This window comes from Pelmatolapia mariae, linkage group LG9 (assembly GCF_036321145.2).
Source record: "Pelmatolapia mariae isolate MD_Pm_ZW linkage group LG9, Pm_UMD_F_2, whole genome shotgun sequence".
Lineage (NCBI taxonomy): Eukaryota > Metazoa > Chordata > Actinopteri > Cichliformes > Cichlidae > Pelmatolapia > Pelmatolapia mariae.
The window spans coordinates 31,866,144-31,883,064 of record NC_086235.1 but is presented as its reverse complement, the minus strand read 5'-3'; the positions used below and the strand labels follow the sequence as shown (position 1 = coordinate 31,883,064).

The 16,921-nt window shown below is 41.9% G+C and overlaps 1 protein-coding gene across 6 annotated transcripts in view; it reads left to right on the top strand.

The window, feature by feature from the left end:
* Nucleotides 1–15,857, top strand: part of arhgap12b (Rho GTPase activating protein 12b) — a 63,281-nt gene extending 47,424 nt beyond the window's left edge. For 2 of the 6 annotated variants that reach the window (XM_063484186.1, XM_063484192.1), the window contains 17 exons: nt 3,475–3,747; nt 5,269–5,409; nt 5,532–5,612; nt 6,130–6,252; nt 7,666–7,740; nt 8,109–8,170; nt 8,246–8,327; nt 8,480–8,602; nt 10,999–11,103; nt 11,221–11,319; nt 11,536–11,638; nt 11,728–11,847; nt 11,951–12,049; nt 12,821–12,898; nt 12,999–13,133; nt 13,253–13,358; nt 14,454–15,857. In XM_063484186.1, coding sequence (XP_063340256.1) covers nt 3,475–3,747; nt 5,269–5,409; nt 5,532–5,612; nt 6,130–6,252; nt 7,666–7,740; nt 8,109–8,170; nt 8,246–8,327; nt 8,480–8,602; nt 10,999–11,103; nt 11,221–11,319; nt 11,536–11,638; nt 11,728–11,847; nt 11,951–12,049; nt 12,821–12,898; nt 12,999–13,133; nt 13,253–13,358; nt 14,454–14,628 — 1,980 coding nt within the window. In that variant the 3' untranslated portion in view covers nt 14,629–15,857. The remainder of the gene's footprint in view (nt 1–3,474; nt 3,748–5,268; nt 5,410–5,531; nt 5,613–6,129; nt 6,253–7,665; nt 7,741–8,108; nt 8,171–8,245; nt 8,328–8,479; nt 8,603–10,998; nt 11,104–11,220; nt 11,320–11,535; nt 11,639–11,727; nt 11,848–11,950; nt 12,050–12,820; nt 12,899–12,998; nt 13,134–13,252; nt 13,359–14,453) is intronic. The other 4 variants (XM_063484187.1, XM_063484190.1, XM_063484189.1 and 1 more) reach the window with 4 other exon arrangements.
* Nucleotides 15,858–16,921: the final 1,064 nt, after the last annotated feature.

Sequence of the window (16,921 nt, the reverse complement as noted above, 5' to 3'; positions counted from 1 at the left end):
AAAATAAAAGGAAAAGCTAGACTTTGAACCCCTGCATGGGGTCGCTGTAGCTCAGGAGGTAGAGCAAGTCAGAGCACTAATCAAAAGGTTGGTAGTTTGAACCCTGGCTGCTCCAGTCTGCAGCCAAATATCCTTGGGCAAGATGCTAACCCCATGCTTTCTGATGCATCCAACTTGCAGTGCAGCTGTTAAATGAGGCATGCTAAAGTGCTTTAAGTGTTAGAACCAGTCCATTTACCATTTGTAGTAAGGAGGGAATCTGATGGTGATATCTTAGTTCTGTTTGTACACTAGAAATGGTCCTGAGTCGTCACCTGTATGCTGCGATGAAACATATCTATCTTGATGGGAGTGGTCCCTTCCTGGAAGGCAGTGGATCATCATTTGTAATGAGCTTTCACTGAATGGCTTGATGAGGATGAAAGAGCTGTGAATCATGGTGTTAGAGGCTGTATTTTTTTTTAATTTTTTTTTAGCTTCCTGTTTTGTTTTTAACCAGCAAAGCTAGTTTTGTTTTCATCCTGTGATTTAGTCTCTGTGCATGTGTGTGCACCATCATGGTTCCTTCTCTGGAAGCAAATAATATATAAAGTTTGATGTACTGGAAACCTTAAGGTGTGCGCTTGATTTCACACAGAAAGTGAGCGTTCATGTGACAAAACATCTACATGTCATTGGGAATTACGACACAGAATTTGGTGAAGGTTATAGTGAGTTTATCACTATAGCTCTGTGGTTACGTTGTCATGCTAACACGCAGTGACTGTGATCTGCATTTGCTCACTGCCTTAAGTTTGAGTGCATAGTAGTCATTAGTCAGGTGTTTGGTAATAAACTCTGTTGGGTGTGCTCTTCTTGTTACTCATTATGTTCCACATTAACATCACTTAATCAGGCTGAGGGGAGCACTATTCAGCCTGTGGAAACACAGAGAGAGCTTCGTCCAGTCTTTGGTAATAACACTAATAACAACAACGAAGAGCTGAGCGTCCTTTTAAACCTTACATGTTAGGGTGGTGCAAAATGACCAGTGCAGCTAAAGAAGACAAACACTCTCTATGCAGTCAGCCGAATATGATATAAAATGATTGTAGCATGTGTGGTCAGCAGTTGAACCGTGTTCCTTTACCCAGTAATAAAGCGTGTGCACACTCCATTCAGACTACAATCATTTTGAAATGACTCTGAATGCAGAAACCAGAAAAATGTTTTGGTTTCCCTTCTGTCAAAACAGACATTAAAGCATGTTAATTACTTCTCCACCAGATGCATTCAGGTTTGTTTGGGCTGAGTGGAATCTAAATGGATTTGACCCCAGTCGTGCTCTCCACAGCCGCGAGACTCCATCATTGCTGTATTACTTCCTTTAAAAAAAATGAGCAGTTAAAGTTGCAGCACACTGGATCCATTCTGGTGGTGACGGACGAGTCTGAACTCGAGTTCAGCCAAACTGTCATGTCTCTGCGCTTTGCCTCGTTCAGCTGCTCGCTCTGTGTTGGACTTGAAACTGAGAAGCAGCGGGTAAAACTAACTGAAGCCAGCAGGGTGCCACGAGGCCTTTGCTCCGGTCCAGCACGTGTGCAGGATATTAAATAATAATTCATGTGAAAAATATTCCTGTTATTCCAAAACCGGCAGGAAGTTCCATCTGCGTCCTGAAAGATGCCCAAACGTTTGTAACTGAAGTGTGTTTCCACCCCTACATTCCTCACCTGTAACAAACAGAGGCAGTGCTGGCACAGCGTTCTGTATCTAATGCTTTCCTGCTCGCTAGAGACACCCAAAGCTGGCACCGGTCAGACTCAGCTCAGCTCTAAAAGCCCCAAATATTTTTTTTCAGAGCATACAGAACGTTAAACGCTCTGAGGCGTAGCCATGGTAACTTAGCTTTTTCCCTTTTGTGGAGTGACCTTCGGATGCTGCCAAGTTTTAAAAGACCATCTCAAAAACTGTCTTTGATGTTTATCTGCTCTGACACTGCAGGGCCAGGTCCAAATCCAGGAAAATATATTCAGACGGCATCTCTTAGATTGTGTAAAAGTAAAGATCTAATAGAAACCTTTTTATCTCTATACCGCATCGGCACTTTATACCAGCCATTTGCACAAAAGACACACGTAACTTATCTCTTCTACTTCCTCTTGCCTTTGCTGTGCAGCGTGCTTTTTTTTTCTTTTCTAACGCTTGTTTCCCCAAATTTTTCAATCTTTCTAACCTGCTATTGCACAATTTGAAGCAATATTTATGGTTGCTAAGGAGATGTTTAGCTGTTAGGTCCCTGTGCCGTGACAGTGCTGTCTGTTATGGCAAAAAGCCACATTTAAAGGGACAGCTCTTCACAGGCCTGCACAGTGTCCTGTGAAAACTTTCTGTTTAAAATTCTGTATTTTCCTCTGACCTGTAGTGCTCTTTTTGTGTGCTAGGGGGAAATTTGCTGTATGTCTGCCTTCTCTTGATGAAGTAAATTGTGCTCAAAGCACCAAAAATCCATATTTCTTTCCAGGAATTAAGACCCAGTTACTCAGAAAAATCTGCAAACCTTTTAGTGAACAGTTGAAACTACACCTGCACCTCTGGTAGTGCTAATGCCAGTGTGACAGCATGGTATCATTAGTTTTAGGTTAAGATTTAGGCTTGTATGATAATAGATAACTTTGTGAACAGGAGTAGAAACAGTTCTAATACATTCAAGGAGCCTTGCTGCAGAAGTTGTCTGAAAAACTGGGCAGCTCATACCAAAACAATCTACATATTGTTTAATATAACTATTAAACAGCCTCATGCATAAACTGTGAAGTAAAATCTCTGAAATTCACCATTTAATTTCTTTTGCATTTCATATCTTTTATCCTACATGGGTAAATCTTGCATTAAAATACCAGCAGCCATTTGTCCTCAGAGCATTTGCCTCTGACTTGACAGATAAATGATTACATAACTCTGTTGAGTGCATGTGGTTCAAATCTCACTGATATGGTGCGATTTCAACCTCTGTGACTGCAAGCCACATGTGCCGCCTCCATCCTGCCGTGCAGACTGCCAGACTTGCTCAAAGCCTTCGTCTGCCTCCTCACTCACTCACTTTCCTTCTTCTAAATGGAGAAATTAGATTGTTGTGCAACAGTTATATTTCTTTGCAGCTAAATTCCGTGTTTATGTTTGTAATGCCAACTGTGCTGCATCAAACAGCTCAGCTGATCACGTTCCACAGATGGGTCCACGCTGTGACAGCTGCTGCTGTTTGTAGCTGGGCCGAGCGTTTCCAACACATACTTGGATGTCAGCAGACACTGGCGTCTTGTGGTCATGGAATTCCTGGAATGTCATTGAATTTTCAGAATGAAGTGAGGACAGTCGTAAATTCCCAGGACAACTCAGTGAATATAAATGAAAAAAAGATGATCAGCCACCCGTGAATGAATGCACCACAAATCCTGATCTTTCCCCCTCTTTTCCTCCATCTGTCTCCTCCAGACAACGTCACCGACAGGTCAGGGCCGGTCCGACTCGCCTGTCTATACCAACCTCCAGGAGCTGAAGATCTCTCAGTCCAGCCTGCCTCCTGTGCCCTCAGGCTCCCCAATCCACGTCCTGGGTGACTGGGAGACCCACAAAGATCTGAGTGGCAGGCACTTCTACTACAACCGGGCCACCGGGGAGCGGACCTGGAAGCCACCACGCACCAGGGATACTAGCAGCAGCACCAGCAGTACCCGAGGAGACAGTCAGTGCACAGCGGAGAGTGAGGTGAGGGGTGCCTGAAGTATTTGGAGAGAGATGCTAAAAATGATCTGTTTCTGTAAGTAGTCATGAATGTCAAACATGAACAAGCATTCAAACATATAATCCTGTGTTTGGGCCAAAGGGTTTAGTAGGTGTGAGTGGATGTGGAAACAGGAATCAGGTCATGATGGTCTGTAAATGGCGTCTCTGGCAGGTCACGTTAAATAAACAGGCTCTGTTGAAGTTGTGGTCAACCTCACTTTTAAAAGATGTTGTGGTTAGACGAAGGTGGGAAGACAAGTGCGCCTTTGATATAGAGAAGCCATGGTTTCGGTTTCTTAGTAGGTTGTCATTTCATCCTAACTATCCAACACTGCCCCCTTGTGAAGCATTAATGTACTGATGTATAACTGATAGAGCACTGGCGTGGCTTATTATAGCCTAAAAAACAAACGTGTTGATTCCAGCTTCTCACAGGACCTTTGTTTTATTGTTGTTGATTGTGCTGCTTGGCTGAAAGACTTAAAACATGAAATTCAAACCAGCCTGAGGAAAAACGTGGTGATACACGACAGATGAATCTTCCACTGACATTTGCAAATATCATCAGCTACTAGTGTGAAGTTGTTCAATATGTTATTTTCCAGCTGTGACTGTTAACCATTTTTACACAAATAAAAGCATTAGTCAGCTATAAAGTAAGAACAATAAATAAATAAATAAAGTAAAAGAAACACGTCAAATGTTATTTGATGCTTGGGTTGTTCAGCTTTTATATTCACTAAATATAGTTGGTTTAACGCTTCACTACTCTTTTTCTCTTCTGGCACCAGCAGCCAGAAGCATTGCTCTTAATTTATCTATTAGCTGCTATGTGGATTACACTTTAATGTTCAATTCAGTTTTATTTATGTAACGCCAAGGCAATAAAAGGCCTCAAGGCCTTTTATATTTTAAGGTAAATGCATACAGAGAGAACCCAACAATCAGATGACCACTGTATGAGCAACCACTTTGGTGACAGTGGGAAGGAAAAACTCCCTTTTTAAACAGGAAGAAACCTGCAGCAGAACCAGGCTCAGGGAGGGGTGGGGCCATCTGCTGTGACCGGTTGGGGAGAGAGAAGCAAGACATTTAATCATTAGTTATTAATCTCTGCCTTTTGTCCTGTCTTCCTCTCCTCACCCCCTTATGTCTTACATATATATATTTGTGTTCACATTCTTGCCTACAGTTGGGCAAGATGATTAATGCTGAAAACTATTTGAGAACCTTTTAAATTTTGGTGTTGTACCTTACAGTGATATCAAAATGAAGCTATGGAGATGCTGCTGAAGTGCATAATATCCACTGTAACTCACATGTTGGAGTTTTATACTCAGCAGCCAGTTTTTACTTTGGTTGACTATAACTTTGTGTCCTGTTAGAACAAACTTTGTTGACCAAGTGTTTGAACACAGAGTTGTCATGTGGTCATATGTGTGACCCTTGGTTCAGCCGATTCTTTGCTTTAAGGTCTTCTTTGCTGGCCTTCTTTCTCCACAGCCACTGTCCTCAGAGGAAAACTGCCACAGCACCCACTCCAGTCAGTCTGACAGCCAGTATGGGTCACCCCCTAGAGGCTGGTCTGAAGAGCTGGATGAACATGGACACACCCTCTATGTGTCTGAATACACACAGGAGAAGGTGGAATCTGATTTTGATTGTGCTTAATAGAGTTTGGGGGACCTCACCCGTCATCCTTAGCGACTGCAATTCCATCAGATGCTTTTTCTTTATTTGCAGCTGACCAGTGTTTATGTTTACAGTGGATAAAACATGTGGACGAACAAGGCCGACCCTACTACTACAGCGCTGATGGCTCCAGGTCAGAGTGGGAATTGCCTAAGGTAAGATTACATGATGAACTTGGCTGTCCATGTGCTTTGTCTTCGCTCTTTACATCAGTCATCCACCACTTAATGCAGGTTCCTTCCTATGACAATGACAAGTCTTGTCGTATTACATCACCTGGCACCACTGCACTGTAACACACTTTGCCTCATCCTAGCAGTGTTGAGACCAGTCCTGTTGTTGTAAGTGGATGAAGTTCTGAGAGCTCACGGAAGAGCCAAGTTTACGTTGAACTCTAAGTGACTGGCTATTAGTGGCACTTTACCACCTAATCTGGAGGCTTTAGAGGCGATCAGAATAGACCGCTTCATTTGCAGAGTGAGTAAACAGTGGTCCAGTGCACACGCAGGTACAGTCAGTGGACTTTACTGTAAACAATGCCTGCCGTGTAAGGAAAGTTCCTCTGTCCAATGATCCTGTGGACAGTAAAAGGAGAGGTAGGGAAAGGGAATCTGAAGTCTGTTAGAAAAACATCTGGACTCTAAACATCACCACTTGTCTCTGTCGTTGCAGTACAACATCTCCCCCCAGCCCGGCGAGGTTCCTAAGAGTCGCAGCCTGGAGAGAAAGCAGCCGGAGCCCATTGTCCTCACTAAGTGGAGGCACAGCACTTATGTCTTAGACCTCAATGACAAGGTAGGACAGAGACCACCACTAATGTGGAGTTAAACAGTGTTAGGCTGATGGAAAAAGGCTCTCCTGTGTTGTTCATGCTGTGTTTTGTGTGCACTTTAACACTAATGACAGTTTGAGTTCAGCATATGGAAAGGCGGTGAATTATTCTGTGTGTGAAAAGAAGAGAGCAGGTTGTTGTGAAAATTAATGATGGCCAAAAAAATGGATTAACAAGTTTGCTTTTTCTGGGGAAGACTTCATGGTGTGTGTAGCCAGCATATCTCTGTGAGGACAGTGGACACCTGCTCGTCATGTTGTGTGTGATACAATCTTGTGACATGTAAAACGGGCCAGAGCCACAAAGTACAGCTCACAAACCCACACACTGACACTTGAATGTCCCTGAATTCCTTTTAACAATGCAACATCTGTTACCATCTGGGTCAGTTGTCAGTCTCGCTTGTGTCTTTGCACATTTAGTTGTTTGTTTGTGAGAGTGCTTTTTTGTTTTTGTCTCTTGTGAGAACAAAAATGTTTGTTTCTGTAATGGTTTTTTGGGTGGGGGGCTTTTTCCCCCTATCAAAGCTTCTCTGAAGAACTTTTTTCACAGGTTGAAAATACATTTTTGTTTTGTTTTGTTTTTTTACCTAAGAAACTTTTTCACAAACTTGGCTAATTTTCTTTTCACCTGTTTCAACTGGAGAACTTTTTTCTTCCCATTTCACAGGTAGAAAAAGTAAAACATTGTAAAATGGTCTGAAATTGATTTTTACCTTTTAAGTCAGGAGGAAAATAAACTTTTTAGATATTAGAAAATGAATCACCACAAGCTTTTCTCACTTTCCTCTCAGGGCTTCTGAAAGGAAAGCTCACAGAATACAAACTGATAAAAGAAAGGAGACGCTGCAGAGATTTAGACATCCTCAACTTTAGCCTTCAGTTTGGGCAAAGCTCCAAAAACTAGTCCCTGCACTTTTTATTATGCAACTAGGCACTTATTTTTTTTTTTCTTTTTTTTTTTAACCCTCCCTGATCCAGAGTTTAGCAAGTCACATTAAAGAAATGGTTCTAATATGGGATCTAACAATATGCATGAGTTAAAAGAACTTGCTAAAGAGTGGCTAGATTTAAAAACAACACCCTATATGTTGGTGTTTTGTTAGTTTCTTCAGTGTACATTGTTGTTGATGCAGATCAGGAAAAGAAGAAGCTTATTGGACTAAATATTGAACATCTCTGAAGCCGAAATCCAAGATGTTTGCAGTTTAAACCCTAACTTGTCTTTTTTATTTTTCTCTTTTAATGACTTCTATTAACAATAACTCATTCTTGTGATTCCATCCCAGGTTTCTTCTCCATCACTCACTAACCTCAGACCTACTGTCTTCATGTATAGTTATTAGTGACTTATCACACTGTGCCTCTTGTTGGTAGGAGTGTGCTTCGGTGCCCAAGCAGAGCTCTCCAGACTCTGACTCCTGCCCCTCATCTCCTAAGCACCCCTTGACCGTTAGTATCCCAGCTTGCACTGCACACTGCATATCATCATCCTGCTGTCTCTGCATGTAAAGACAACACTTCTCGTCTTTCATCTTCTCAACAACCCAGTTGGTTTACTATCGTCTGCTGCATGCCATATTTACCTGCATCAAACCTATCACCTACCTACTAAACTACTATTTCAACACTGCAGCATTAGGGTGCCATCTGCTGGTGGTGTTTAGCTATGACACAAGGCAACACAGCAGCTTTAAGACTCAGTTTGCTCCGCTCCATTTGCTTGTTGAGCATAAGTGTGTGTGTGTGTGTGCGTGCGTGTATTTTCATTCATGTGTTCCAGCAGGTTTTTATCTGCCGCTGTGTGTCTCTCTCCTCAGCCTTCAGAGAAGTGTGGAGTTCTCAATGTCACCAAAATCACAGAGAATGGAAAGAAAGTCAGGTAAGAAGTGATTACTCTCTAAAAGTGTTCTCTGCATCCACAGAAAGTCATTAACACATTTGTTCTGACTAACAGGAAGAACTGGACCTCCTCATGGACTGTGCTGCAGGGCTCATCCCTGCTCTTTGCAAAGGGTCAGGGGGGCAGCACCAGCTGGGTATGTATCCTGTGACCTCTGACTTCTTCTTTTGCTTTTTTTTTTTTTTAATCATTCCATTTGTTTCTCTGATATTTTGCTTTTCCATATTCCTGCGTATTCACCGGCCTTCATGCCATCTGTTCATTAGTTTTCTCCTCTTCTCTCTGAAGTCTTACTACCGCAGCGACTCTATCCCAGAGCTGCTCCTCACTCTTCTTAGCAGCTGGAAGCACTCAGTCAAGCCCCGTCCCGCTGTCTCCTATGTGAACTGTAGGCCCGGTCAGGCTGCCGCTGTATGTTCCCTCTCTCTCTGCATGCGCTCCCACCTCTCTCCCATTTGTTCATTCACCCCTGCTGTGACTGACCAGGAGACTGACTGACGTGTGTTTGTCAAGCTTGACTCACCTTAACTTCACTTTAGAGAAACAGCAGTTTAGAGAGAGATCAAGGGATTCTTTTAAAGGTTGTGTGATATTTATACTTTTATCTTAAATTTACAAGAAAGCAGCTACCGTACATTTTTGATCTCTGTTGCACTTTGTGGCATTAAACTTGCACATTTTACCTGGTGCTTGGAGAGCAGCCAGGATTTAGGCTACGTCCACACTAATGCATTTTCAAACGAAAACGCATAGTTTTCTCTCCATTTTGGCCTCCCGTCCACACTCAGACGGCGTTTTCTGTGAAGGAAAATGCAGCGTTTTGAAAACGCTCTCAAAAACGCATACACTTGAAAACGGTGTTTTTGCGTCGCAGTGTGGACAGCGAAAACTGAGACCTTTTGAAAACAATGACACATTTTAGTCATGTGATGCAATCAAGTGACCAATTAAACAGCGGTGGGCAGTTGTTTTGTTTGCTCTCAATTTTGACAGCCCTATTAAAGATTAATATCAGTTTGTACATCCCCCAGATAGCTTTTCTTCAAATTCCAACAACTCCACCTCATTGTTAGTCCATTTAAAAAACTCGGTGCTTTTTCTCGACATTTTGCCGCAACGTTTCAAAGAGTCGGAAAGTAAATAAACGGCAGGCAGAAATGAGACAGGTCGAATCGTCTTGCGTTTCATGCATGCGCAGTACTGGAACGTAAGCGTTTTCGCCCGTTTCAATGTGGACGCACAACTCTGTGAAAATGACTGAAAACGATAGTGTGTGGATGCGGAGTGTTTTCAGACGAAAACGCCGTTTTCAAATCTATCCGGGCTAGTGTGGACATAGCCATAGATACACTAATGAGCAGCAGTGGAGCCCATGCAAGTCACTCATACAAACAGAAAATAGTTAATAAAGAGGACTTAAATTATTGTGTTGGATAAAAGTGTATGCAGTGTGTCTCTCCTCAGGAGTACATGCACTTATATTTTACTTAGGGCAAGTGTGTTTAATACTTAATTTATAAATGGAATGCTCTTTAAATATTAAGTGAGTAAAAATATGCAGAAAAGAAAACAAAATGCAAAGAGTTTAAAGAAAATCAGCATTCCAGTAACTATAGAAAATTGATTTAAAGAGAGGAAGAACAAAGTGTAATCAAACCTTCATGAAAAGTTCGCACCCAACAGCTGCATCAGTGTGTTTCATACAGTTTCTCTGTGATGTCACTGAAAGATTTTTTTAAGCAGTACTGATATTTTGTTTAGCTGGAACAAACCTCTGTGCTTGTCTCTCCGTGCTCTCCTTCTTTTCTCTTACTCTTTACTCCACATACAACTACCAGCCAAAGTGCATACTGGGAGAGAGAGGAGGCAAGAGTTGATATTATGGCAGCATATAAAGACACAGGGAGTAAATACAGAATGCTAACAGGGCCTACCAAGCATAGGTCCAGGACCCAAGGAGTCAGAGGGGTTCCCTGGTCTTATTCCAAAAATATATTACATCGTCCAGAGTGAGGCACAATAAAATAAAGCAAGTCACTCTAGAGTCCAGTGCCAAATTTAAAATCTTGTCTTGGTCATTTACAACAACTGGAGATACTTATAATTGACCTTGTTTTATGATGGGTCGGTGCTCACACCACAGCTCCAGTGATTAATAACTGTGCTGGGTCGTGTCCTGGCATCCCCTTCCAGAAAGTTATGCACACATGAAGAGCCAGACTTTGGGGACAGTGCTGGAGTTGATGAACTGCTCCAACGTGCAGCTTTCTGCTGGGGTGTCTGACCAGGCGTTGATGTCAGGAATCCGTTCGCACAGTTTCAGGCATTTGACATATGGACCGCATGTCTGACAAGAAGAGAGATTTAGGAGGCTCACGGTGTTCATCACTTTCCGGTGATATTTCCAGGAATAGCTCTGACTGAATTACAACGCTGTTAGATTTAAAACCTCCAAACATCGTGTTTATTAATATGCATGACGTTAATATAAATAACTAATAGCCTTTTTGCTTTTTCGTAACACAAAACTAAAGATCTTTGCGTGTGAAGAGATCCAATATGTACCTCCTGCTCCACCAGTGATTCCTCTGACATCAATGCAATATTAATGAACCTAACTGAGGTTCTTAGATGATTTAACGACTATTTTATTAACTGTTGTGGTATTTACTGAGTCCAGTGTTAAGTCTTTACCCCTTTGTTGCATATCTGGTTTCATCTTTGTACAGACACAGCAGAACATCCCTGTTATATCATGTGTGTGTCAGATGTTGTCTCTCATACTGTGTCTCGTCTCTCTGTTCCAGAAGTTTGGCAGCAATCAGTCTAAGCCTGAGTTCACTGTGGATCTGCGCGGGGGGACAGTGGAGTGGGCCTCCAAGGACAAATCAAGCAAGAAGCACGTCATCGAGGTGCTGGACCCATTGGACCTGCTCCCAACTCTCAGCTCTTGTTTTTTCAGTCATTTTTGGTTCAAACATGTCAGAACAAGCTGAGCTGTTTTGGCTTTTTATCCTTTCCTCCTCTAGCTGAAGACCCGTCAGGGAACAGAGCTCCTGATACAGTCTGAGATCGACAGTGTCATCAGTGACTGGTACCGTGCCCTTACAGAGACCATCAACACACATGTGAGTGGAGGACACAGAAGCTTTACCTTTAATTTAGATGCTTTTCCCACAATTCAGTGCAAGCCCAGCTAGAGCTGAAATCCCAGTTTACACCTGTTTAAACAAACTGCAGTGAAAGGTTAAATATTTAGGAGTGGACAGAATAAATAGAAACTGAGAGCAAATTCATTCTGAGCCAGCTTAAGCTAACAACACGTATGTGTCTTCCCCGTCCAGGCGTGGGAGTCGGATGAAGCCATTGAGGAGGACATGCCAGAGTCTCCGGGAGCTGAGAAACAGGACAAGGAGAAGGAGCACCGGGACTCTAAGAAGAGCCGAGGTAAGTCTGCGAGTGTCTCTGCACTACAGAATGGACATTCAGTGTGTTTGCAAAAGAGATGCGCTCACATGGAGCCTGTCTTCCTACAGCAATGAAGAACTCTGTGAGTATGGATTCATCAGACCAGAAGAAAACCAGGATGAAGCTCAAGAAGTTCCTGACTCGTCGACCCACATACCAGGCTGTCCGAGACAAAGGATACATTAAAGGTAAGCGGACAGCAGCTCTATGCACGTGACTCCAGCGAGAGTCCTCTGTGATGTTCCACCAGACGGGTGAAAGATGGAAATAAATGTTTGTGTGTGCTCACAGATCAGGTGTTCGGCTGCAGTCTGACCAGTCTGTGTCAGCGGGAGAACACATCAGTGCCCAACTTTGTCAAAATGTGCATCGACCATGTGGAGAACACAGGTACGAGCCCCCCATACATACGCATATGTCACACTGCTTATTATTTTTTATAGATTTTTTTATACAACTTCACAAATGCGGACATTAAGCTCTCCCATTCTAATCTAAAGAATCCAGAATATGTTGCTATAAATCATGCATCACCATGGCGATGGTTTCGGCTCAGTTTTATTTCATGTTCAGCCAGTCGTTTGTTACAGTTGCATTATTTTTTCACACACATTAAACAACAGAGTTCCAGAGGTTAAAAGTACACGAGCCAATTACCTGAGTCGTAAACTGGAAGAGGCTGTGTAAAAGTATTTAAATAAAAAAAATGTTTGAAAATCAGTAAATACAAAAATAAATAGATCTTCCAGCCGATGAGGTTACATAGACACAGGCCAGTAACATGACCTGTGTCCAGGTCATGGCAGAGAGAGGCAGAGTCTTTCAGAAGTAAACTCAGGTTTTCTGCAACTTCAGCCAGTTCAGAATATTAAACATCTGTGTGGAATTTCAATTGTTTTTAAATGGTTTTTGCTTTTGATGCTGCGACTTTCTATATCAGGCATAATTTTAGTCTCTTTCAAGCATCAACTCAACTGTTTTCATTCAGACTACCTGCAGTTTGTTCCAGAGCAACACAAAGTGAGGCAGTGAAGAGAAAAGCATTTGATCAGTCTCTCTTTGTTGGTGCTGCTGCTTTAAAGTCAGGAAACATAAACGCGGCCTTGTCGTTTACACTCCCTGCTCCTGTCTGTGTTCCCTTCCTCTCAACTACACCCACAGGTCTTAATATTGACGGCTTATATCGAGTGAGCGGGAACCTGGCAGTGATCCAGAAGCTTCGCTTTGCTGTGAATCATGGTAAGATCTAGTTACACTGTATCTCTATATGTGATGTGATGTAAAGGGTCAGTTTTCTGGTAATAGTTGTGTTCTGCCTTACCTCCTCGTCATCTGTCAGATGAGAAGGTGGATCTCAATGATAGCAAGTGGGAGGACATCCACGTCACCACCGGAGCTCTCAAGATGTTTTTCAGGGAGCTTCCAGAGCCTCTGTTCTCATACGGATCCTTCAATGACTTTGTGAATGCCATCAGTGAGTTATACGGTTAAAATAGTGCAGCTCTCAATCTTTAGGTTAAATCCTTTGCCTGGTGTGACCACAAGGTGGCACTGCATCCATGTGTTTTCACTGATTCTGCTTCTCCTCTTCAGAGTGCTCCGACTACAAGCAGCGAGTGAATTCAATCAAAGATTTAATCAAGAAGTTGCCAAAGCCCAACCATGACACAATGCAAATCCTCTTCAAACACCTGAGGAGGTAAGCAGTGCGGTGGGACACTTTCCATTCATCCATTTAATAAATAACTTCTTCAGATCCTGAAACCTGTGAAATCTCATCAATGTCTTCAGAAGTAAGAAAGTCATCAGTCAGACTTGGTCACTTCTAGGTTTCCCAATTAAAGTCGGATATTCTCTGAATTAAAGCCACTGTGTTGTATGTTAGTTATTTATTACTGTGTATTTTGTTATACACTAAGGTATAATGACAAAACATTGTTTCAGCCCAGATATAAATCATTTTACCCTGAAGATCCATCAAATAAAAACAAATATTCGGACCTGTGTCTGTATCAACACATGGGAAAAGTACAGCCTGACAACTGTAACCAGCCCATCCCAGTGTGAAGCCCAGGATAATAACTAGTTGGCCAACTCATCAGCAGTGACTTTGAAAAATATAACTGGTGATAAACATTTATGAGGAACATCCGACACGGAGAAAGTAAACGCCTTCAAGTGTGTATTCTCTAATGCCCGTCCTCTTTGATTTATTTGGTCACGTTTTACTTGAACGAGTTTCACACGCGTGGCTCAAACGGACCCGTTCAGCTGTTTACCCTCCCTCGTTCCGATCAGCCTATATGCAAACACAAACTTGAGCCAGCTGTGTATTCTTGGCTCACTGCAGCCAGTGGCAATATCATATGTTCACAATGACATTTGCCTAGCTTTCCGATTTGCATTTATATGGTGCCGTGTTTGCTGTAATTCAGTACCTGTGAAGTGGTGTTTCATGAGGAAATTTATAGCGTGACATTCTGTATATGGAGGTCTACATATATCAGCAGGGGGATTTAATCTGCCTTCTTTTTTCCTTCGCTCCATGAATATGTTATTGTTTTGTGCATCTGCATGCAAGGATGTAGATTCTATTTAAAAAGGCTATTATGCTCTTGCCTGGAGCGTTCTGTCGTGTTACCGAGTTTGCTTCTGCGCTCCGGCTCGAGCCTTAAAGATGTATGTAATGCACTTTTCTCCAGATGAAACCGGAACGCCGGCGAACATCTGAAGCTGTTTATAAAACGTGCAATCTCTAAATCTCCTCTTCTCCCCATTCTCCTCTTCCCTCCAGGGTGGTGGACCACGGAGAGGCCAACCGCATGACCACGCAGAGCGTGGCCATTGTGTTCGGACCCACGCTGCTGAGGCCCGAGACCGAGACGGGCAACATCGCGGTCCACATGGTCTACCAGAACCAGATAGTAGAGCTTATACTGCTCGAGTACGAAAGTATTTTTGGTAGGTAGAGGTGCCTACTTAGGAAGAGGATGCCACACTTTTCAAACACGGACTTGTTTTCCATTTCCCCTCCTCTCTTTTGTTTCTGGACTGAACTGAACATTGCTGTGGACCAAGCAGAAAAAAAATTCCTAAAGTGTTGCACTTAAAGAAGTTTTGGAGATGATTTAAAAGAAAAAAACAAAGTGTATAAATCTCACCCACTTGTTCAGTTGCCATTCCTGCTGCGAGTAGTGGGGCCAGATGAGTTTTTTTCAGAGTGGTGCTGCGATGACGTGTGGACGATGTGGTGGATTTGAGTATTCAGGTGTTTTTCACATACACTGGATTCCCTGTGGCCAGTAAATGAAAGTGGAGCTGCTCGCGCCTCTTGGTGGAATCCGACCAGGCAGTGGATCTGGTTTCTGTGTCGTGGAGCTTCGTTTGTGACGTGTGAGCCCTTTGAGTATTTGGATGAGGTGGAAAAATAATCAGTGTTAAGCTAACAGGCTGTCTTTTGGCTCTTGGATGAACTGGAATTACACTTATCCGACTTATTAGTGACACCCCCGCCCCCACTTTCAACCAGTGTTGGCCATTAACCCTTTGACACACGAGTGTGCCGAGTGAGGTAAATGGCATCAAATCGGAGCAGAAGCATCCCTGTGTTGCCACTTTGTAACAAACTGTGTGTCGTGTAGTCTAACGTGCTTTGGTAACATTTGCGTTAAGCCGACCGCGATCCTTCGTGAACTTCATTAAAACTTCAGTGGCGAGAAAGGTCGCCGACCTCAGTCCTGGTGTTACTGGAAACCAACAAAGCAGACTTCTGGGAACTTCAGTGTTACCATTTCACATGAATTTGCTGACCCTTCTCCTCACGTAAGCTAATATTAAAAAGTGTTCAGACAGGGGAACATGGTGCCCGGCTGTTCGAACGCAAAGAAGAGCCTTTAAATCCTTTCTGAGCGTATGTACAGGGAAAGAGAGTAGCTGTTAAACTGTAGTAGTGACTGAGGTATGTGTGCTTTTGATGGCGAACCAGTGAAAGAGTCTGACTTTGTTGAAGTTTGAATCAAAAACGTGAAAAATAGACAGATTGTGAAAAAAAAAAAAAAAAAACGTGACCGACTGTTACTTTTGTTTGCAGGTGTATCTGGAGTGTTTGCGCATGGTCAGGCATACATTTGAATGTACTTTTCAGGCTAACTGCTGTTTGTGAAATTGCTATGTCTAATAAAAAAACAAGACAAACCCACGTCGGTGTGTGCTGTGGTGGCTGTGTGGATGTGAAGTGAAGAAAAGGTTAGCAGGCTGTTTAACCTTCAATCAGCTCTAAAGCTTCCCCCCTTTCCCTCGTCTTTAATTACATAATTGAATTAATCTACTCAGCACTGATATCCTGCTTATTGAATTGAGTGATTAAGCTTTCATGTCTCAATCAATTATTTTCCTACCTGTTAATTATGAAATGAAACGTCGGTGTATTTCTGGAGATTTCTTGAACGCGGCCCAACCTCTGCCGCTCCACTTCCATTAATCTGATTTCTCCGTTCTTCAAACGCCGTTTTTGTCGTTACGTCTCAGGTCAAACGTGGCTGCAGACCTGAAGGGTGTGGATTAATTGATGTCTAATTAGGTAATTGCCACAGTGTCAGTTCTGATTAAGAAGCACGAAGTGGAGCAAACTCTGCTTTGCTGAAAGCCACACAGAGCCTGTGTGTATATTTTCTGTAGTCGTCTCCATATGTGGAAGTTTCCAGAGTGGGTTTGCTTTAATTTAATTTAGTTTTTATTAGCGCCAGTGTTTAATTTTCCTTGATTTTTGGAATGTGGCATTTGTCGGGGGAATGCCACACTAAACATGCGCATCAAAGACGTCAACTAAAGACACCTCCTGTTTTTATAGTTTCAGAATATCCTTTAAGTCTTTTTATTTTAGTTAGGTAAAATGTTTTTTTTCACCTTGTTAACTTTAACCTCTTTTTCATATAATTTTTTGTATATATATGTGTGTGTATATATATATATATATATATATATATATATATATATATATACATATATATATATATATATATATATACACATATATATATATATATATACACATATATATATATACACATATATATATATATATATATATATACACATATATATATATATATATACACATATATATATATATATATATATACACATATATATATATATATATATATATATATATATATATATACACATATATATATATATATATATACACATATATATATATATATACATATACACATATATATATATATATATATATATATA